The sequence below is a fragment of the Cyanistes caeruleus genome, chromosome 4 (assembly GCF_971803275.1).
Source record: "Cyanistes caeruleus chromosome 4, bCyaCae1.hap1.1, whole genome shotgun sequence".
NCBI classification, from domain to species: domain Eukaryota; kingdom Metazoa; phylum Chordata; class Aves; order Passeriformes; family Paridae; genus Cyanistes; species Cyanistes caeruleus.
The window spans coordinates 80,953,919-80,977,650 of NC_141704.1; the positions used below are offsets into that span (position 1 = coordinate 80,953,919).

General features: G+C 38.7%; 1 protein-coding gene across 2 annotated transcripts in view; it reads right to left on the reverse strand.

Moving 5' to 3' along the window:
- PTPRO (protein tyrosine phosphatase receptor type O) overlaps nucleotides 1-23,732 on the reverse strand; it is a 143,481-nt gene that overhangs the window by 9,468 nt on the left and 110,281 nt on the right. Inside the window, exons 12-22 of one of the 2 annotated variants that reach the window (XM_086886000.1) lie at nucleotides 23,469-23,589; nucleotides 19,949-20,088; nucleotides 16,595-16,727; nucleotides 15,047-15,167; nucleotides 12,759-12,827; nucleotides 8,992-9,075; nucleotides 5,949-5,984; nucleotides 4,850-4,931; nucleotides 3,825-3,915; nucleotides 3,244-3,320; nucleotides 422-556 (exon numbers count right to left, since the gene is read on the reverse strand). In XM_086886000.1, the coding sequence (XP_086742126.1) occupies nucleotides 422-556; nucleotides 3,244-3,320; nucleotides 3,825-3,915; nucleotides 4,850-4,931; nucleotides 5,949-5,984; nucleotides 8,992-9,075; nucleotides 12,759-12,827; nucleotides 15,047-15,167; nucleotides 16,595-16,727; nucleotides 19,949-20,088; nucleotides 23,469-23,589 (1,089 nt within the window). The remainder of the gene's footprint in view (nucleotides 1-421; nucleotides 557-3,243; nucleotides 3,321-3,824; nucleotides 3,916-4,849; nucleotides 4,932-5,948; nucleotides 5,985-8,991; nucleotides 9,076-12,758; nucleotides 12,828-15,046; nucleotides 15,168-16,594; nucleotides 16,728-19,948; nucleotides 20,089-23,468; nucleotides 23,590-23,732) is intronic. The other variant, XM_086885999.1, reaches the window with a different exon arrangement.

The following is a 23,732-nucleotide window of genomic DNA, read 5'->3' on the forward strand; positions in this document are numbered from 1 at the left end:
GGGGTCAAAGAAGGTCAGGGAAGGTCATAAAAGGTCAAAGAAGGTCAGAGAAAGTTGAAGGTCAGGAACATTCAAAGCAGGTCAAAGGTAAAAAAAGGTAAGGGGTCAAAGAAGGTCAGGGAAGGCTATAAAAGGTCAAAGAAGGTCAGGGAAGGCTATAAAAGGTCAAAGAAGGTCAGGGAAGGTTATAAAAGGTCAAAGAAGGTCAGGGAAGGCCAGGGAAAGTCAGGGAAGGTCAAAGGAGGTCAAGGAACATCAAGAAATGTCGGAGAAGGTCCTGAAACAGGAAGGCTGTGCCATTGCAGGGCTGGTTGTGATGCTGCCTTGTGATCAGAAACAATGCAGACATTCACTCAGCATAAAGGAACTCTTTTTTTCAGAGTGGTTTCTTTTACACCACACACAAGATTCTGTCACATACCCGTCTTTTCTCATTGCACTGAGTGAGCATAACAATGATTTGTGATTTTTGCTGGAGAACCATCTTCCAAAAATCGTTCCTAGTTTCTGGCAGCGGTCCTTGGGTTGCAATGTATTCCTGGGGTGAATTATAACCCTAAAAGACAAAGAGATAGGTCCTGCTTACCAACATGGTTACTGCTTCAGAACAGGTATTTTTTAATATTTTTTTAGCTTTCTCAAGTTCAGTTTTTACTTTTAAAAGTGATTTGTAATACAAAGAAATTTTTTTTTTTCTATTTATTTTGTGAGGACAACTTTTGCTAGATTTTGATGCTCCCTAAGTATAAGCAATCTAAAATAAAGAAGATAAAGTTGTTACCTCACAAATCATTAGTCCAGAGAGCAGAAAAGGCAACATCAAAAAAGGAAGTAATAAGAACATGAAAAGAAAGTTACAGCTCTTTCCAGATTATGTAATTTTAGGGTGTGTTCAGTTAAAGGAATAAAACCAGTTACAGATCCCCAGTCTGCTCATCCCAAGCAGTGCCTGTGGTGATTTTCAGTCACTGGTGCCAATAGAACAGGATTACATGCATGTGTTTATGTCATAAGGCCTTAAATTAATAAAATATTAATTAGAATTCTGCTTAAAAGAATAGAGAAGATGCTGAGTCAATGCTCTTAACAGATGCTAAGATGCCTTATGTGCATGTATTCTCTTTCCTATGCCTATCATCATGATTTTAGCTGGAAAGACTCCTTTTTCCTCTCCAAAAACAAGACTGTTATTAAGACTATAATAAAAGACCATAGAATGACCCTTTTGCCATCTGCTATAACCATATTTGCTGAGATTGTATCATCAAAATTGCATTTTGAAAGTTATTTTGTATTCCTAGCAAGAGCAAAAAATACACTGAGCACGCAGCATGGTGCTGTGCAAATTGGGCAATTTCTGTGCCACCACTGTAGGTGGATCATAAAATTATTTGTGATTTGGGAGCACTTTCCACAAGTGGCTTCCTCCAGACACCTCTGCAAATCAACTCAATCCCAGTTTTTGCACTACATGGAATTTGCTGCCTGTTCTGTGTGGGCTGTGCCTGACCCAAGTGACAAATCCCTGTTGGCACAGGGATGGATCAGCCCTGGTTTCTGTGTTTGGAGGCAGGGACTCAGCAGAGAATTGATTATCAGAAAAAAGCTGGCATTAACATCACGTGTTTATCCCAGTCTCCATGGTCAGCACTGTGCTAGAAGCAGAACTAAAGAGAGGCAAAGCAGAACTGAACAAGAGACTGCTGCTTAAGATCCTGTTATCCACAATCCTGTGTGACAGAAGTTCCCTGGTTTGGGAATCCTGGCATGTTTCTCTTTCCTGATTCTCTGCAAGCTCAGGCCCTTTCAGGGTGAGTGCTCAGGTTCATGCTCTGGGCACAGCCAAGCCAAGCACAGACACTTGGCTCAACACTGCACACTTGGGCAGTGCCAAAGTGACAGGGAAGTGGCTCCACTGACTCATCCAAGGGCTCCTCCTTTCTCCATAATGCTGACTCCAGCACAGCCAGGTCAGCTCTATCTACAGCAAGATTGCAAAAATGCTCATTTGTCTGTGGTCCCCAAGTGAAAGGCCTCCCCCTAAAGGGTGCAGTGGTGCCCTGCCTCCTCCCCACACAGAACAGCCCAGGGGACATTGCTCTCCAGCCCCCAGGGAGCCACAGCACAGAGGCTACCAGAGGGGCAAACCCCTGTGGCAGTGGCAGGTGATGCTTTAAGTTTTAGCTTTCATAATTTCCAGATTCTGCATTGCATTAATATATAACTCTGAACTTCATATCAAGGGTCAGCAAGTTCTCCTCACAATTCAGTGAGACAAAACAATCCTTTTCCAGCCCCAGAACCAAGGACACCACTGCAGCTTCAGGCCCAAAAGTATAAACAACATCAAACTGAAGAGAGCAAAGTGAGAGGATGGGATTTCATCACCTGAAGCTGAAATTGGACAATTAACCCCAATATGGAAACGGACCAAAACTTATAAAAGTGTGAAAACTCCTGACCCAGGGTCCATCTTGGGTGGAGCCACAGCCAGGCTCTTGCACTGCCCAAGGTGCATCCTTTGAAGGCCTTTTAATAAATAAATATCCACTTTATTCCTTTATCTCTGTCTGGCCTCTGTTCCAGGCAGCCTCTCAAGGCATCACAGGGATAAGCCTAAGTAACTGCACGAGCTCAGGGAAGAGTGGAGAGAGCTGATGAGCTTTCAGCCAACCCCCAGTGTCAAAATATTTGCCCACAGCTCTGTGTGTACACTTCAATTATGCTGCAGCCGTGGGTGCTACCCCCGGTAAGTGGCTGCTCTCTGCCAGGTGGAGGGAGGCGCAGGGGAAGGAGGCAGAAAGCAGAAGTTCTCCCCACACACCATCTGGGCTGTGTGCATTTTGTGCATTTGGAGTGTCTGGCTTAGCCCTTTTTTGCCACGTGTGGTAGAAATCTAGAAAAATTTCTCATTTCAGCATTTATGTTTTACCTTGCTATCTTAAAAAGCTGCTGAATCATTTTAACATTTCCTGCTCATTTCTCTACCAGTCCAATCAAAATTTCACAAAGATTCACAGCTACTGTAGCAATATTTGCCAAAAACCTTCCCCCTCCACTCCTATTTATTTTTTCTTTCTTTTTTTTTTGGTGGCTGCTCCCTGTAGGCAAAATATTTGGAAGCTGAAGGAGATGCTGAGAATATGACTGAGCTTCCAGGAAATATTGTGCTGTTTTCAAGGGCCCAGCTCTGCCTGGTGTGCAGGACACTGAACTCCACACTGACCAGACCTCTGTACTCACAGGGATGTAGTTGGCATTAATGTAGTCAGATCCCTCTTCTTCATTCATCGAGACTAACCGGACACGACTGAAATCATCTGTAAGAGGAAAATGAAATTAGAGAAAAAAAAAAAATCACCTCTCAAATGTGGCACTCATCCCCAACCAGGCAAAATTTAAATTAGTCCTATAGGAATGGCCAAAAATAATCTCTTAAAAAATAGAAAATTTGACTAAGAGAGCAGTGTTTGCTTCAGCAAGCACTGCATGGACACAGCATCATTAGCGCTCTGCAAACACCCCCTCCAAGTGCTGTCCCTTTGGGCTCCCTTAGCTTTCATTAAAATCCTAAGAAAAACACAGTAACACTACTCAGCAGCATGAAAGACCTTGTGTTTCTCACCTCCAAACTCTTGCCACCATAAACATTTCCAGGAAGCTACATCTATTCAAAGCTAACAAAAAAACATCCCTCGCCTGGTTCTCTGTAAGAGCAGGATTGTAGAACAAGGCTTAGAAAATCTCCTGATCCTCCAATTTTTTTATTAAAACTCTTCTTCCCCTCTCTAGGGATTTTAGCAGGATTTAGTGCATGTACTCACATGGCAGGATATTTGTGTAGCGATTTTTACAGCGATTCATGGGCAGATCAGCAGCAAAGTGGGGTATGTCAAGCCCAATCAGTTTTAGCTCCTGAGATAACAGAAAGGATAACGCCAAGGTCAGCCTCAAAATCACTCAGAGAATAATTCCTTGTGATTGCTTGTGGCAGGCAGCAGACAGAAAATGCTCATAAATCACTTTATAAATTGACAGCAGGATGACAGTGATTTTCCTTCTTTGATGCCTGTGACAGCAGCGCTGGGGTTTCTCCTCCTGCTGCTGCCATCCCATCTGTGGCTCAGAATTGCTCCTCTCTACCCACACTCAGCCAAAACATTGTCAAACCAGGGTTAAGTTATTTCTGTGGTGGTCACCTGCCCTCCTTAAAGGGGCTTCTTGAAATCCTCACATGGCTTTCAGTCTTGGGGAAAGGCTTGGAAGATCTTTCCAGTCATCATCTTCAGTAGTTACACGGTGCATTAGGGGAATTTGCTGGGAAGGGATCATGGTAACACCCTGAGAGCCTTCCCCACTGCCTTTCCATGCTTGAGTCTTTGGGAAACAGCCCCAGGATAGGGATGGGGTTTAGTTTTATTCTACTAAAACTGACTTTAATTTTTGGGTAGTCAACAGAATGCACCTGAACTTCTCTTAGAGAAATCCCCTTGCTTTTATAGAGATGTCTGATGCTACTTCCTGATTTCAGTGCTTCCTCTCAAATTAAGGACATTAAATACATAAAATAAAGCCATTAAAATCCCAAATTTAATTCAGATTGCCAGCATGCCCTAAACTTAAAGCAAGTGTGTTTTTCTGACAGTTAAATGTGACAAGCCACTCCAATCAGTTTACTAAATGCAGGATTAAACAATGCCAAGCTCCACTTCTAGATTTTGCAGAAGAGGAAGTGAAGCTGGCCCACCCAGCAACACCACAGAGCACACAGGAGCATGCCATGCAGCCTCAACATCTTGAAAATGCTGATCTGGGCAGGTAGCAAAGGGCAAAATCCCCAGAGACTTACCTCAAATTGCAGAGAAAATTTATAATCCGAGTCTTTGGCCATGTCTTTGATGTAGCCATCAAAATCATCCAACTGGACAGGGCTTTAAAAGAAAAATACAGAGAAATTATGTAAAAAAAATAAATAAATTTGATTTTTGTAGTACCTTGCATTCCTTTCCCCCAGAACATTCTCAAGTCATAAATATCTATTTACAGCTGTTAGTGCTAGAAAGAAGTAAGGGCAAACCTTGTGGCTCAGGGCCACTAAATGGTGGCTGTATTACATTTTGGATGCCACTGCCCTGACTGCTTTCTCTGATGGCTTTGAGAGCTAAACACATTTGTAATTTTAAGTCCAACTCTCTTCAGAGATGGTGGCTAAAGAAAGGCGGTATAGAACTATAAAAATATAGTATATAACTATAATAGTATAATATATAACTATATAAAACCATGGAGAGCTGCAGTAGGTGTGAATCAGCCTTGATTTAATGACTCCCATCTTTCCACACTTTCTTTGCCAGGTGAGATCTGTTAGTCAGGCACAACCCCTGAACACAACACAGAAATAATTAGGCTGAGCTCTGAGTAAGGAAACACAGGTAAACAGCTTCCCTCACCTAATTATCATACTCTAATTTACAAGCTACTGAAGCATGTACACAGTAATCTTCTCATTTACTTTGAGGCAATATGCCCAAAGGAACGTGCCTTATCACCACTTAATTAGTCCTGTTTACTCACTGGCATTAATGATCTAATGTTCTAGCAACAACTGTAACGAGAGCCCCATGTCAATAGGGAAATATCACTACTAACAAATGCATCCCAGTTTTTTTCACCATTTGCAGTTTTTAACTAAGGATAAGCTCTGTTGAAATCACTAAGTTGGATAATTAATCTTTTCCCTGATGACTAATTTTGTGTTTTACTGCAATCTGTTGAGCAGAATTGCTTTTGTCCAATTATTGTTTGTTTTCTGCTTTCAGATATCTCTCTTGGGATATGTCTATCAAGAAGTTTTTTATATTTGTTACTGAAATACCACTATGGCCTATACTCCATAATGCTTATTTAGTGTAAGACTTATTCCTTTAAATATCAAAGAAGTTACATACTTGGTCAGCTTTCTCTTCTTTAATCCATTTTTACTCCTGAAAAAAAAAATAAATTAAAAAAAATAGGAATTGTTTTTCACTCATTAAACAGTTGTACAACTTTTATTCAAAGACAGTATTGATTTAAGAATGTATAACTTTTCATCATACTCAGGAAGAGATTGGTGGTAATAACTTGGACAATTTTAAGCTGATAGACAACACAAATGTTGCCATCCCATTCCAGTGGGGTGCATATCCCATTCTGTGGCTCTGAGAATGAAAATCTGTGCCCAGAAAAAGCCAGGGGTCCCCTATAAACCCTGAAAAACAATGGCAAATATCCTACTGACCTCAGTGGGGCTCAAGCTTAAACCTTAGGTAATTTAATTGACTTTTAACAGCTGGAGATAATTGTGCCAGTCATGTAAAACAATGATTTATGAGTGATGTAATTCACTAGCAGCAGTTGTGAGCAGATCTCTGAGTGTGTTAAGCAGTAAAACCCAAAGGATTGGATTTAAGAACACCAACTACCACCACGTGGTTTTTTTGAGGGTTCATTGGGATGTGTTCATTTTGTTGCTACAAAGCAATAAATAAGATTAAATAAATAATAGTAAGCAACAATAAGATTAAATACACAAAACAAGCACCCTGGAATAACTTGGCCAGAGGTCTAAAAATACTGATCACTTCTTTTCAATCAGCCACAGAGATCAAATAGATTCTTGCTTACTCAGAAGGAATTTTAGCAGTGTAAATTTTTAATTTTAATTTTAAATGACATCTGTTCATTTTTCACATTATACTGATGCTATTTTTAATTTCATGGTGATATGAAAATTATGTCTAGGTCATTTGGTTCACAGCTTCAATTAATAAATTAAAGGAGAAGACTTTCAAATTCTAAATAATGAAAATATGCAGGAAGAAATATTAAAAAGCATAGTATTTTTATTTTTCTACCCTGTTAAGTTTAGAAGTTACACTAAAAACAAATAAAGGACTACTTTCCAAAATTAAATTGTACAAAATATTCAGTTTCAGGAGTAGTAGTTACCCATAGTAATTTTATTTTGTCAAAGTACATTTCCATTTAGATGAGGAGCTTTGCCTGCAAATTTACAAGAGCTATGGCAATACCAGCTTTATATATATTAATGTGGAGATTAAATATGATAAACCTCTTTAGCCTATCATGTTATCTGTACATTCATATGTACACCTAAACTAGTAGTAGTTTGGGTTTTTTTTTTAAGTAGTTTATTTTCCATCTTCAAAGATTTTTTCCCATTGAAATCTTAAAGTTAATTCCAATAAATTATTCAACACACCTCTATCCCCTGTGACTGTGGTAAACTTTTTAATGTCAGGCACATAAGAATTAATTCAAAATGAAAAAAAACCAAAAACCTAAATGCTCTTTATGATAAGAATGCTTCTCCAAGGAACACTTGAAGAGGCAATAAAACAAATGATTGACATACATTTCTCAGCAAGAATTTTGTGTGCTTTGATAGTCTCAAGAGGCCTTTGTTTCTTAGCATTGCAATTGTTTCCTGAATGTTCATAAATATTTTAAACCAACTTGTGTGCAAAACAAAAACAATTGAAACATTAGCTGGTGTTTCATCTGTTATTCCATTTACTCTACAGATTAAAATACAAAGAGAGGGATTAATCTGATCCCACCTCAGCTCCTGTGGTCTTAATCATCTAGACTAAAGCAAAAATTGATTGATCTGAAGAAAGATGTGCATCTGGAAAGGTGAATTAATGCACAGTAAAAGAAAAAGGGCAGAGGGACAAAAGATGACGACATTTTTGCAGCAGTGCCATTGGCAGTGGCCACTCTGGGCTTCTTGGCCAGCTAACAGAGCTCAGTGTGACCTCCAAAATAATCACCTGCTTGCCTGACCCTCTGCCTCTGTGCAGCTGGAGAGCTGGCTGGGTTTAACCAGACAGGTTCCAGGTCAATAGAACATCAACCTTGGCCAGGAGGGGAAGATCCCCACGTGCTCCTCGGTGGGGTGTGTGTGGAGAACACACTTTTGTTTTCCTGACAGGAGAAACGGACCTTTCCTTACATAAACACTCTCATTTCTAGGCCCACTAGAAATTGGGATGGGTTTTTCTACAGACCCACTGTAACTTCAAGGAGAGTCAGTCTCAGAAATCCCTGTGCTGAAGATGTTGATGTCTGCCTGCCAGGGCTTTGGTGCCTCATGGTAAGACCAGGGAAAATGCTTGGGAAATAAAATCTTAACCTCAGTACCACTTTTTTGGTAAAACCCTACAACTTGAACCCAAGACTATCAGCAACTTAGGTTTCTTGATATGAATTAGGCATTTTTTGGGTCATAGTCAATTATAATTATTTGTTAAATGGTTTGTAAAACAATTCTGGTTCTAAGCAGATGAGTGGCTTTGTTAAGTATTTTCAAGAAAACAATCAGGTGTTTTCTAAATCCTTATAAATGATTTACAGACTAAAGAATTCAATATACACACATACACAATGAGATGTGCACACAGGGACCCTATTTTCACTCTTTGGGACTCCTAGTAGTATCCATTCTTAGTGAACTGTTTTTTTCAAAAGCAGAACTTTAATGTCAGGAGAGGATAAGAGCACCTTTGAAAAACAAATGTATTTGACATCACACACCAAAGAGCTGGGGCACGATCAGGCAATTTTAGTAGCAGAACAGCAGCAGAAGTCAGTGCCAGGCAATGGACATGTAAATAAGCAGGACAGAAGAAGCCAGGACTCAGAATGAAGCAGCAAAAATTGCAGAGACAGGAATGAGATGGATACAATGACCACTGTAAGATTAGCTTTTAATATCAAAATGGGTTGGAGCATAAACAGACAAATTAGATGAAGCAGGGTAGCAAATACTTTGGTACCCACATCCTCGCCAGTCCATGTTCCAGTAAAATAAAATTATATCTTCAAAAGCTTTGACCCATTTGAGAACAGAGGTACCACACATCTTTCATGTCATAGAAATTCACATTGTTTACACATTGCATATGGAAAAACAAGTAAATCACTTACCAAGGATTAACATAAAATGCCAAAAGATAATCAGTCCAAAGGCATGAGGGTAGCAGAGTTAGGAAAGCAAATACACTTCTACGCCTGTGAGCATTAATAAATAACATACATAAAGATGAAAAAGTGAGGAGAGTTAGTAAGACAAACAGAAATCAGGAGATCAGCAAATTCTATTTTTAAAATCAGCTAAACCCATCAATCCTACTTCTTACTTACTTACTAAGAATATTATTAGCATCCCTAGGATTTTTACTCCTCAACCTGCAGGATTTTCAGCTATCCAGCACAAAATTCTATATGAACAAAATAAGTATGTTTTATCATACTGATTCAGGCCTGCTATTCCTAATTTTCAGAGAGTAAAGCATGTTGTAGGGTGATATCACTGACAGATTTCCAGCCATTGCATAGGTGGCATTAAGGCTATTTTCACTGTTTTGAGATATTGAGTACTGATAGGGTTTGTTTTTATCACATGAAACTGCAGCTGTGATAATCTCCCACATTTGTTCCTGCAAGTGATGCTGCAGATATCAGAAGATCTATATTGGAGATAAATTCAGATGCTTCCAGTATCTCCTAATACCCTCCACTGAGTCAGATTTCTCAAGGCATCCATATAACATTTTGCAGAGTGCTTTAAATTCTTCCCTAGGTTTTCATCTGAGCACTGCTTCAAAAGTTCTTCTAACTGTGGATTTACAGCAGATTTTACTGTGGCTAAAGGAAATACAAATACAAAATCATTCTAAACTTCTGTATTTGCAAGCTTTTTTTTTTTATTATTCCAAATGCAAGAAAAGGTGAAGGAAAAAAGAAAGGGCCTGTCTCATAACCTGCTTATGATGATAAATGAAAACAATGGCAAATACCCTACTGACCTCAGTGGGGCTCAAGCTTAAACCTTAGGTAATTTAATGGACTTTTAACAGCTGGAGATAATTGTGGTTCTGCTGTGCATTAATTCAGGAAACCCACTCAGGCCCGTTCTACCTGTTGGTGAAATGGGCTCCAGGTACTTTGCAAATATAAAAAAATCATGAAAATAAAACAAATTTTCTCCAGTATAAAGGTTTTTTTTGTTTTGTTATTTTTTTTTTAGTTAAACACACCCTCAGTGGTTTTTTTTCCCCCAATAGAAAATCTGCTGCCTTAAAAGTGATACCACCATCCTTCTGCAGCTGTTCTAAAGAGGAAACACAAATTTCCTTGTTCAGAACCCTTGGCCCTTAGGAAGTTGTTAGATACTGTGTTTTCCCTGGTAAATAAGTCAAGTCAAATGTAATCATCTCTAATCTCAGCCTTCAAACCAGTGAGGAAATCTTCTGTCCATGAAAACTCCAATGCTTGAATGAGTTTTGCTGCTGTAGAGGGAAGGGGCAGAGCAGTTTCTGCTGGGCTTTGGTAGGAATTGTGTGGCTCAGCCAGAGGCAAAAGCCCTTTCTGGTTAATCATACACCACAAAAACTGCAGAGTCACAGCCTTAAACCTCATCTGTTCTTTGAGTTTCTATGGGGCTGGACTGAGGATGAAATTTGGCTTTCCATAAACAGATCTCTGATGCCACAGAGGTTTCCATCAGGCTCAGGAGAGAGAAGTGCTGATGTTGCTGGAATACTTCTCTTTCCTTTGAGAAACTCCACGTGAGGCTTTTGCTTCCTCTTGCCTGCAGAGGCTGAAGGAATTATTCAAGCCTGGGCTTCTTTCACTGTCAAATCCTGACAAGAATTTTCCACACTTTATCAAATCACTGGCTAACGTATTTGCAAATTGGTTTATATTCACAGACTAGGCACTCTGACAACTAAACCAATTGATTTAATTCAATATATGAAGAATGTGTAATTGCCTAAGAAATACAATCCTGTTTTTTTCTGCCATCATGTAGTGTTTCACATCCTGCTTAGGCATAGGGAACAACTTAATTAAAAGAAAGATGAAGAGATTGCTCAAGTCCTGAAAACTCTGCTGAGCTTCCCTTTGGAATTAGTGAATATGCCCATTGCTCCCTGACTAGATCCCTGGAATGAGCCAATCCTTCTCTCTGTTTTTAGGGTCAGATTTCCCACCTGGCTGCCTTGATGGATTGTGAATCTGCTCTTGACATTAGACAACAGAGGCACACCACAAAACAACTCTCAGAGAAATAAGGACCATAAGGACACACTGCCTTTAGTTACAAAAAATTTGTGGAGATATTAAGCAGGAATTCTTTCCTCAGTTTATATTTCTATAAGTTAATTTATGTATGTATATATATATGCATACACACACACATACATATAAAAACTAAATTAAGCAACAAGAGCCTTCACTTTCATATCCAAACCTATTAATTCCCTTCCCATAAAAAAAAAGCAAAAAGTAAAAAGCCTTTTATGATTTTAATAATGTCTGTTGCTAGCTAAATAATTTCATTCAAGCTTGGCTATTTAATTAACATGAGTGTTTGATCTTCTGACTTTTTTGCCATTAATACAGTCCAAGCAAGAGAAGCTGAGGCATGGTTTCATTTGTACTGCACACAGCTGGCTGCTATTAAAGCTAAAGCAAGCAAGTGAAGCTTGTTTAATACCCAGTTAATTAGCAGCACAGTGAGATATTGACAAGATTTGCTGGCTTTGTGAGTTTAGTTTGCAGGTTTATTAGCAAAAGGCTTGTGGTGGTGCAGTGTCAATGCATTTAATCCCAGTTTTGCTGGCAGGCTGTGTCCTGTGAGGTCATGGAAGGGGTTCCCTGTGCACCAACTTTTCTTTCCAACCTCTCAGCTGGCAGCAAAGCTGACCATGGGTGTAAAGACATGTATTTTCTTCTGACCTACTGGAATGGGGCTGATGTCATGCTGTTAAATATCTGTGTTTGGACTTGCCTTGAAGTTTTTGTAGAGATTGCCAACAACAGAGCAGTAAACCTTGGGTCTTGTCATTACCACTCATTTGATTATTAAAATAGGCATGGAAATGACCACAGTGGTGCCAGTCAGGCAGTTCTCACAGCCTTTTACTTCTATAAAGTGAATATATAATATTAATATATAATATATAAATATATAATGCATAAATTATAAAAATATAATAAAATCTATTTAAATATATATATAAAAATATATAATATAAAGTTAATCCTACGGATTTTCTTTGTTCAAGTAATTCTCTTCAGCTGATGGTGACAGTGATGATTTAAGAGTCCATATCAGTGCCTGCAATGCTTGCAGGTGATTTTCTAGATTAGAAAGATATATTTAGGGTTTTTTGGGGTTTTTTTTTGTAATTTTTTCCAACAGCATTGAACATTAAGTTACAGTATATATTTAAGTTGGCTTGTCCTTGTCTTGTAATGAAAGGAAATATTAATTAAAGGCACTGACAACTGGTAATTAGTCATCTACAAATAAGCTTGCTCCTGGTTGTAAATTTATAGAAGTGCTAATGAATTTATAGATCAAGTTTCTACAGCTGTGTTATTTTAGGAAATATGTCTTTAAGAGAAAGGGGGAAAAAAAAAATCCTCCCAAAACACATCTATGCAACTTGGCTGACATGCAAATACATCACTGCCTACTAAAAATAGCAGGTGACAGAATGCATGTCTCATCATTCAAGAAATAAAACACATTCATGGAATAAAATACAACATTAACAAACCTAGCAGTTTTATCCTAAAGAGGGACAGCAATGAGACAAAAAATAAGCACTTTAAGAATACAGATAACATTTGCTAAAAAGCAGAGATGGGGAAAGAACATAAACTTTGCTTCAAACACTCACCAGTTATAGGGGAGCTTTCCATCTCTCTCTAAAGATGCAAAATTCACAAAGGTCCCAGCCCCACACTCCCTGTTCCAGAAAAACCATTAGGCAAAAAGTTATTATTTTTGGATTCACAGCACTTGCAAAGAGTTTGATTTATCAGAGAACTCTTGGAGTTGCAGGGAAGTGCTGAACAACCACATCTGTGACTAGGTCTGGGATAATCTGTAATGAACAAAACTAAAACCCCTTAATGCAGTTGTCCAAAACCAGTAAATGTGAACACCACCTGAGATCAAACTGCCTAAAAATGCTTCAAAAGAATTAAATTCTCAAATAGGAGCTTATCTTCTGTCCAGATTTGTGCTTTCATAACCTAGAACTAGCAATGGTTTATATGTACATGTTAAATATTTATTTTTCTATAGTAAATATTCACTCTTCCCACTCTAAGAAGTTTTCTAATTGTGTCCTTTTTACAGGATAATTACAGGTAATTTTGAGTTACAAAAATAACTGCAGGGAAAAGAAAAAAAGATCCTGAATAACATTCAGTAGTGTCTTTATCACATTATTTTCAGCTACAAATTATAAACTAACTTGACTGTTTTATTGATTTAAGCAAACAATTGCTTAAAATAATCCAGCTTCTTACTGGATTTATTTTTTAAATTTCCTTCTGGGGTGTTTATCTTCTGTGGCTAGAAGCAGTGATGAAGAGAAAAAGCTTTGGGCTGGCTGCACAGCAATTAAATAGGAAAGAGAATTAATTTAGCTGGGATTTTCAGTGAGCCAGTTACATGCAAAAGGGACAAACCATGTAATGTTCTCTCAAAAAGATAACCTGAAACATGTGTGTGATGTGGTCATCTGTTGCATGGAATACATGGACAAGACACAACACACAAAATGCAGCATCTCCTAGGCTGTTAAATAGGAGATTTTTTACATAAGTTTGTTTTTCCATGAAATAATTTCCTTTCTTGACACAGTAAATGAATATAAAATGTATTACATAGATTATAAAAGGACAAAGACTCTGTGACACCTTCAAAAGCAGTAGGTAAAGCAATTATCAAGGGTTTGGGGAAACTTCCACAGCTCACATAACAACCCACATTAAAGTGAACTGCAGCAGGTAAGATCACCTAGAAAAGGAAATTGAATTTCAATATTCAGCTAGAAATGATTGGTGCAGACTGGCAAATGGTGAGAGAAAGATTCTAGAAAATGTTATCTGTATGGAAATATCTCCTGTTCCAAATCATAACAAAGGCTTGCAAAGAGCCTTGATGTCCTGCTCGTGCCCATTTGCCTCAGATCCTAATTATCATTAATTTTCCTGCCACAAGCCTTTTGTGCTGTGTGACTGCACTCATGGACTCAGTCCTGCAAAGCTCAAAGTGAAACAAAGGTTGAGGCTTGTCAATCAGGTCAAGAGTGAAAGTAGAGAAGAAAATGTGTTCAGCAGCAGCAAAACAACTCTTTTGAAGGCACCCTGTTCACAAACATCTTAAGGAGCACCCACACACAAAAGCATTCTCAGCTGAAACAATTGTTTTTATTTATTATTAAATATTTATTACTATAAATTATATATTATACATAATATTATTAAATCATTATATTATTTTATATATAATATAATATGTATTATATATAAGATATATATTATTAGATATTATTTTAAATATATTCAATACAAATATAATAGAAAAATATATTTTATATATAATTATAATTTTTATATAATTTTAATATATAAAATTATACATTTATATATTATATAAATTATATATTATATAATATATAACATTATTTATATATTATATATAATATTCTAATATTATTATATTATATTAATTATATATAGATAATATATATTATAAAATAATATATATTATAATACATATTTATAATATATATTGTAAATATATAATTATATATTTATATATTTATATATTTGTTATATTATTAATAATATTTATAAAAATATAGTATTTACATGATTATTTACATGTTATATTATTTACATTTTCCCTATAAATAAAATAAAAATATATTAATAAAGGATCCATTTAATATATTTTATATTATGATCATATATTGCATATTTATTATATAGGTACTATTATAATTTATTAGTTTATTATTTTTATTGATGTGTTTATATATATATAAAAAACATATATATATATGTTTATAAATATATATATATATGTTTATAAATATATATATATATATATTTTTTTTTTTTTAATTTTATTTTTATTTATTTATTGTAATTAGTATCAATCTGGACTTACCTGGCCATCTGTAGGTGTTTTCTCCTGAGTACAACAAGAGTGACCAGCAGCAGTCCAATCAGGAGGATACTGAGGATGGCCAACACGGAGATTACCACGACATTGGGGTTCATCTCCCTGACTGTACATGCAGAAAATGACTCTCAGTTATTCACTTCAGAAGCACTGACATTTCTGTTTTGTTTTGTTTTTCACTGAGTTTTGATAAAGCTGTTTTTTTAAACTTATCTCAAAGAGCCTGGAGTGTTAGAGGGAGAAAAATCTACCACAGGAGATAAAGGGAGAGTTTGAGTAGCTATTGCTCTTAGAAAAATTTCTTTGGGGAAATGACTTCACTCTGGCATTTTTGTTAAACTTTCACATGTTGTGATTTATTATTTTTTTTTTTCCTTTCCAGCTGACATTTACAACACAAGGGAAAATTTTGAAGGTAATACAAAATACAGATATACATCATCATCAATGTCTCCAAAGCACTTTTCCACTCTGAAGTTGTTCTTCAACAATAATCAATGCTTTTTCTGACTCAGAAGCAAAATAATAAGCTGGGGCTTTGTAATTGGGTTGCAATTGCTTAATTATTCTGGAAAATGAAATGCCCAGGGATCCTCCCTCAGGAGCCTTTTGGCTGTGACTGCTGAAGATCCTGCAGAGGCCTTTCTTCTCTCTGCTGAATGCAGAAAGCCTTAACAGCTTATGAAAGTGATTTTCCTCTTGTTTGGGCTTGGCTGAGGAAACATTTTCCTCCATAAATATCATCAAGCAGTACCCTGTTGCTCTGAAAATTAAACATTTTGATCTTGTTTTCATAGTTTCTAGCTACTTTCCCAGGAAAGTAATTATAAACATAGATGTTTATACTTTTTTTTTTGAAATAAACGTCTTTTGATGGACTTTTCTCATCACCAGTGTGGTTGGGAAGCTGGTAACCTAACTGTCCAATCCCTGGTCATTATTGAGAATCTATAAATACTGGAGTCACAGAAATAAAATCCTTCTTTTTCCCTATCATACATTGAACCGTGTGAATCATTTCATGTCCAACAGCAGCAGTACCCTGATGTTTAGCACTGGCACCACAAACTACACCCCTGATTTCTAAAACCCAGTACACAATGGAGCCCCCAAGTTACATTTTTCCAAGTCAAGTGGGGCCTTTTCTAGGGGCTTTCCAAAGCTGCTATCCCATCCCATCCCATCCCATCCCATCCCATCCCATCCCATCCCATCCCATCCCATCCCATCCCATCCCATCCCATCCCATCCCATCCCATCCCATCCCATCCCATCCCATCCCATCCCATCCCATCCCATGGATCCCATCCCATGGATCCCATCTCATCCCATCCCATGGATCCCATCCCATGGATCCCATCCCATCCCATCCCATCCCATCCCATCCCATCCCATCCCATCCCATCCTGTAGCCTTTTCATGATGCAAACAGCCCCTGGGGCCAGCATTACCAAGTGCAGCTTTAGAAAGCAAGGGCAAACAGATGTATCTGGATGAGGAAGAAGAGGAAGAAAGCAGGGGAGTGCTGCTTACCCATGGTGGAAACTGCAATGAAGGTGGGGATGCTGGGGCTGTTGTGGCTGAAGGTGGTCACGCTGCAGTTGTAGGAGGTGGCAGGGGTCAGGCTGGAAATGGTCACGACGTGTGAAGAGACCGTCACAGGTTCCTGCAAATGTGGGGAAAAACACAGGGGTTTGTCTCTCCCCTTAATGTGAGAGCACAGATCAGTGCTCTGGATACCTGACAGGAGATCTGGAGAAAGAAATCAGCACTTTGAAACACAGGAAAGGCAAACCAGGAAAGAGGAACAGGGGTGAATGTGGCTGTAAGAACATCCCAGAGCACTCCAGGGACCCCAGAGCCTTTCTGGGGAGGAAAGGATGTGTGCTCCAGAGTGGGCTGGTCAGGCACAATGCGTGGTAGGGGAAAGCACTGTGACCTCCAGCACATCCCAGAGGTGGGCACAGCTTATCAGTGTGGGAAATAGAAAAACAGATAATTCCACAGATGCTGAAGGGTTCAGTCTGGAGCCTTGGAAAGAGTTTGGGTTAATGCAGTGATGAAGGTACACAGACATTGGGTAGAGAAATTATAAACTTATGTTCCTAGTAAGAAATTAAGTAAGAAATTATATAAAGTGAAATAGTTGGAGGTCTGAGCTATAATAATGTGATTTATAGAGCAGGTTAGGGATTTAGAAGCTGTAACAGAGGTGTGTGTATGAGTACATGACCTGTCAGCTTATTGGCTAAGAGACAGACACAGTGCAGCAAAATTAAGCAAAGGTGATAGGTTATTAAATAAAAACAAGTTTCATTTCAACTTTTTATTGGACCAAAAGGTTCTGTATTGCTGTGTGATGAAGAAACCCGTGACTACCTTGAGCTATGGCTGACTTGTTGCTCCTCTCTAAATCTCACCCCTTCAGACTGACATCTTATCTGAGAGCAATAAATCATCTCAAAGCAAGGTGGTCCCATGCCTTGTTTCTCATCTCCACATCCCAGGATCACTCCAGGGACCCCAGAGCCTTTTGGGGAGGAAAGGACTTGTGCCCCAGAGTGAGCTGGTCAGGCACAATGCTTGGTAGGGGAAAGCACTGTGACCTCCAGCACATCCCAGAGGCGGGCATGGCTCATGAGCTCTGGTTTCTGAGCTACACAGGTAGGAGAAAACCAAGTTATTTTCATTCAAAGAACAGCCAAGGAAGTCCCAACCTCTGCCACAAATGAAATCACAATTCTGATTTGAATGCATGTCATCTCTGCCTGTGAGGCAGCTCCTCTGGCTGTGGAGACCTGTGAGCCCTTTTGAGTGGCTGAGGTGAAAAACAAAGCTAGAGCAAAGTCTTTTGGTAATAATTATGATCAAACACCCTACACCTTAGTTTTTCTAGCCAGCAGAAACTCTTCATATTTATACAATGTGTTAATTACTATGTAAACACTTTTGTGGATTTAAAATGTTGATAGAGCAAGAGAAAACAAACAAAGCAAGAAAAACATATGCACTGAGATAAAGAGACAGATCCTAAAGGCCCTCATTTTTCTGGACTGTCCAGCAGAACCAGGGTTACACTTGTAAAAACAGGAACACTGAGCCAGAAGAAAGAAGGAGATGGGAAAGAAGGAGAAGGTTTATGAATGAACCTGTTCCAGATGGGGAATGCAAGGTGCTGTAACAAGTCCCAAGCACTGGATATTTGCAAGAGCCTGTTGTCAGTCAATTCTAAGCTCCTGCTGCAGAGCAATTCTGAGGTACATTATGCAGATGAAACCACATGCACATGAGTGTAAAGGAGGAGACTTTTATTGCCTGAGCTGAAAGGAGGAGCCACACTTTGGCATTTGGACTTGGTTGGGTGTTTCCATTTTCCCCTCTGGGAAATTTAAATTAGTCAACTGAAACCCAAGATGTTCAAAATCGGAAAGCTGTTGCTTTTCATTTCATGGATTTAAAGATGTAGGCAAAGGACAAAAATGTTCATGTAATTAGCATGGAAAATCACAAAGACTTCTTATTCTACTTGGAAAGCATCCCTTTTTATAGTTCAGAAATGAGCCCTTCCCAGTTTTTCATGGAGACAGAAAAGAGAGTGATGAATCTAATGAGGAGTGAGAGGACAATCTCTGTGCATTATCCAGTGCCAGATGTTCCTGTCAACAATTGGGACACCCACTGAAGCATCTGCCAAATGAAGCAGTCTTTTCCTGATGTTCTTAAAACAGATCTGCCCTGAGCTGGAGTTGCAGATCCTCTGGTACTTTCCTTGCCTGATCTCATCACTATTTTGAATCTTTGGCAAGTGATGACAATGACCTTTGCTATTCAGGGTGAAAAAGCAGGAATGTAGATGTGGAATCTAAACTATCCAAAAGATTAAAGAGCATGTAAGCATTTTTTTTTTCCTTTAGCCACTGTCTGTCTCAATTTAAAAAGAATGTTAAATAATTCAGACTGATCTTCCATAGGATTAAAGAGTGTGCAAATCTTTTGTGGTAATCAGTGGTTTAAGTAGGTAATTTTTCACTTCTTTCTGAATGATTCCCCATGAAGTGTCACAGTCCACAAGAGAGAATAATGTTCTGTGGCATATAATCAGAGTGATTCATTATACCATCAGCTAAAGCACAAAGTAAACCTCACATGTTGCACAGCATTGAATGTCAAGGAATTAAAACTGCTACTGCTATTTTTCCCCATTTAAATACTCTATATTTAAATTGACTGCTGAGCACAGGTACCTGACTGGACAGAGAGAAAGGGAGGTTCATATGTGAGGTTCAGGAAATGGGTCTTGAAGAAAATACCCTGAGATAAAATGCATCACATTTATTAAATGAGGAGCAGCCACATTTGCACATTTGCCACATTTGCATAAAGGTACTCTTGGAATAGCAATGAAGCTCCTACTGAACTTCAGTTAACAGATCTCAAAACCAGGAATAAAGTAAATATTTAAATATTTAAATAAAATTACTTAATAAATTATTAAATCATTTATATTTTATTAATAAATAATTTAAATAAATTTAAATTTAAATAATTAGATACTGTATCAGACATCCCATGACACCTCATGACATCTATTTTTCCTATTCCTTATGAAGCTACCTGACCATTTTTCCCTTCTTCCTCATTGGCATTCCCTTAGTTTTGTGGCCTGTTAGGTTTTACATTTCCATGTGTAGCCAATTCCACTGACACTTCTAAATGCACACAATTTCTCTCCAACCAATATAATCTCACCCATAAAACAGAGGACAACCTTAATATTGCAAAACAAGTAAAATACTTTACTATTTGAAATGTAGCTTTAGTAATTTAGCCTTTAGAAGTTTAATTCTGGGATGAAGAGTGGACACCAAAGAAGAGACACACACATACCTGGACTTTTGTTTCCTGGCCAGATCCAGCCTGCTGGCAGTAGACTTCAAAGAAATCAGCTACTCCTTCTTCCACCCACAGCAGAGTCACAGAGGTCTGAGTCTTGTTGACAGCAAACAGTGATTTTGGAGGGGCTGGTTCTGGTGTAAGAGAAAAATCTCCTTTCATTAAGCTTATCTTTAAGTTTCAAGACAACTGAGAAAAATGAAAAAATTGAAAGCAAGGCCTGATTCCCTTCTATCTTTCATTTCCTTCAGATAAAGTCTACCAAAGTAAATCCTCTCATGATGACAAACTACTACTGTAAAATGGGAAGATGATGAAGTGTGTTGGTTTTTCTTCTCTATTTAAACCGTTCTCTATTTGGACAGATGGATAATGACTTCACTTCCCTTTTCAGCAGAGCCCTTGTTTGAGGATGATCAGTGGATTCTATTAATAGAGCAATGTTAGCAGGAACCCCTCCAGAAACGATCACTGTCCACCTGTTAGCAACACATTTGGCCTGAGAAGGCTTTTCTTCACAGGAGCCTATAACGAAGCAGCTTCCCACAAGGAAAGGCTGCCTAGGTTCCTTTAATTGCAGAAGAGGAAATATTTAGCCAATTACCAGTTTAAAAAAAACCAAACAACTGTTGTCTTTTTTTTTCCCCCCCCCCCCTCCTCTGGCTAACATTTAAGGGCTCCTGGATGTGTGTTGACTTCCATGAGTTGTAGAAATTCAGAGGTCCAGCTCTCCAGAGGTCCTCAATTCATTACTTTGATTTTCATTGCTTTTGTGCTGGTGGAAGTGACAACAGGCAAACAAATACAAGTCTGTTGAGCAGGGGACAGCCCTGTGACAAGAGTGATAGATGGAGGGTCTCCTGGGATCATCAGAAATGCTGTGAAACATGGAGGGGGGTCTGCACCCCTGTCCCCATGTCCAGTGGCCTTGGCTGCTGCCTCCAGGGCCATTTCCCAGCCTGTGGACCAGAAAGCATGGAACAGTAGAGAGAATCTTGAGGACCAGGAGAGGAACAAACAGCCTAAGCACAGTGCTAACATGAGAGATACTTTTCCTCCTCAGTATCATTTAAACACCAACGCTTAATCCTGATTTTCATCCTGATGACTTCACACGACGGGGACTGGCAGTCCCCAGCTTTGCACACCTCAGGCCTCCTGGGCTGCTCTGCTTTGCCTTCAGAGACTGTAACATTTGGTTTGTACATTTCTGAGTTGTTCTGCACAGATCTCCTGTTCTGTGGATGTTTAATTAAAGCTGTAATTCTCAAACAATTACCCTATTTTGGGTTCTGACACACTACATACAATGGGTGATGCACAAGAACATTCTGGGTTGGTTTTTTTTTTCCTTTCACAAATAATTGGTTATCCTCATTTTGTGAGATGCTGTCACAGGAAGCTTGGCACAAGGGACTTGCTCAAGTAGTTATAGACATTTTGGAGACATATCTGATCCTGAAACAATCAGATCTGTGTTCTGGGGTTGGAGTCTGCCCAAGCCATACTGGCATTATGGAAAGAGTTGGGCAGGGACTGAAGCACATTCCCGTGTGTCAGGGGGCTTGGAGTGCCCATTTTGTCCCAGTGCTACACAGGAAAGTGTCCCTCTCCCATAATTACACACATATATCTGCTCTTGGACTCAGAAACACATTCTATCCCTCACTCCAGGTAAAAAAAAAAATGGCCTCAATTAAAACACGAGTTTTGCATTTGGGCAGCACCCCAAGCAAATCCTCCTTTTACTTCCAGCAAATGGCTTGATTTTTCTGCAGGTGGAGTGTTGCCAGGATGAAGCAAACATCGTGGAGGGAAGAACATTTGGCAGGAATGTTTAAGTGACTGCCAAGTGCTGAGTCGTCTATCACTTAGAGTCAGCTTCCACTACTGCTAATTACAGCTCCCATTGCTCCCCCCTGAAACAGAGAGAGGGAAAACCTCTGGCAAAACATCCCCACTTTTGTCTGTTCAAAGTTCAAACATCATAAAGGAAAATAAAAAATAATAATAATAATAATAATAAAATCAAACTCAACCCAACAGAAAAACCCACACCCAAAAGTCTAGAAGGAATTGGAATTGGAATGGAATTCATTCCACCTTCTCTTTGTTGTTACTGAAGGCCAAAATACCCATCCAAGCCCAGTAAGAGTGTCCATCCATAAGGAAAGAACAGGAACAACTCTGCTGCAGGGTGTACAACATGGATAAAGCTTGTGGATCTGTCTGAAAGATAAAGTTAGCTGGTGTTTTGAATTACCACCCTAAAATATTTGGACAATGCTAGCAGGGGTAATAGCACCCCCTACACATTCACCCACTTGGTCAGCAGGAACAAATGCAGAGCCACAAGGCGTGGGGAAAACAGTGGATATGGTTTGCACAGGGAAAAGAAAACTCATGGAATTTGTCTGTGTCTTTCAAATATTGCCTTTGGTAAGAAGACCTGCAAGAACTTCAGGTTGTTTTGTCTGTAGTTTGCCTCAGCACTGTGAGTTAAGAATGCTGAGAAACATCAATGGACAGTGCTTTTTTTCAAGGCTTCTAATCCAATTAGAAATTATAGAGTCCTTTAAATTCACTTCTCTTCAAAGTGACTCACAAAAGGATTATTATTCATGTAGAGAGGATAATCCACTCTGAAATTACAAACTCTTCCTTACTCACCTTCTCAGTGGAGCTAAAGCCTGTAAAAGCAGTTTGGCACACCTGGAAATTACAGTGTTTCAGGTACCTAGGGCTCAACAACTCCACATACACTCAAAAGAGAATTAACATTTCTTAATGGTGCAGTGTCCAGCCTTCCTCCCAAGTGAAGAAAGATATTAGGTAGAAACTAATTTGAAACTTTTGAAAAATTTGAAAATTTGAAATTTTTACATTAAAGATCATGCTCTCGAGTTTTCTTTTGTTTTTATGAGTATATTACACATATTTCTCTAAAAATGAAGCTGGCTTCCCCATTCACAAATCTGACTATTTTTATAAAGAATGCTATCGTTAATTTGTATTTAAGGGTAAGATTTTGGTGTAGAAAGACTTTGTAGATGTCCAGGAGGGGAGACAGGAAAGGAGACCAAGTGGCAGAGAGATGTAGAAATAGTCTTGCCAGAAACAGAAAGGTAGAAAGGAAGGCTCTGCTTTTTAGTGAAAAGTTCATTTGTGATTCCTGAGTTGCCCCTTTTCAAAACCTACATGTGATCAAAACCTTAGACAAGCAACTATGAAGTTGACTTGTTCTCTCAGCAAGCCACTAAGTGATTTCCACTCTCCTATTTCCATTTACAGTCAAATTTTGCCACTCTTGAGCAGAACTGTTTTAGGAGAGTAGCTTCACACACAGGCATGAGACAATCTTCACAGCAAGGTGAGGTGAAAATTGCAGCTTGGCAAGAGAAATGGGCTCACAGGTACATAACTGAAATAAGGAAGGTGCTGCATATCTGCTGACAGAGTTACTTTAGTCAAATGAGTGGGGTGAGTTAATAATTTATGAACAAGCACTTCTTACCCAATTTCACAAGTTGGGGCATGGAAGTATTGCTGCCTCTTTCAGTACAAGCAGTCACTGAAAGGTTGTAAATGTCCCCTGGAGGCAAGCTCAGCACTGCAGTCATCACATTGCGTGTTACCTGAACAATCAAGAGACACCAGCTTAAACATGGCACAAACCATACAACTGCCCCACAGAATGAACCTGGTCACTCAAAATACTACAGAGAAAGTCCTGTGCATCACAGCAGATGTCTTCTGCATGCTCCAGGCTTGTGGCATC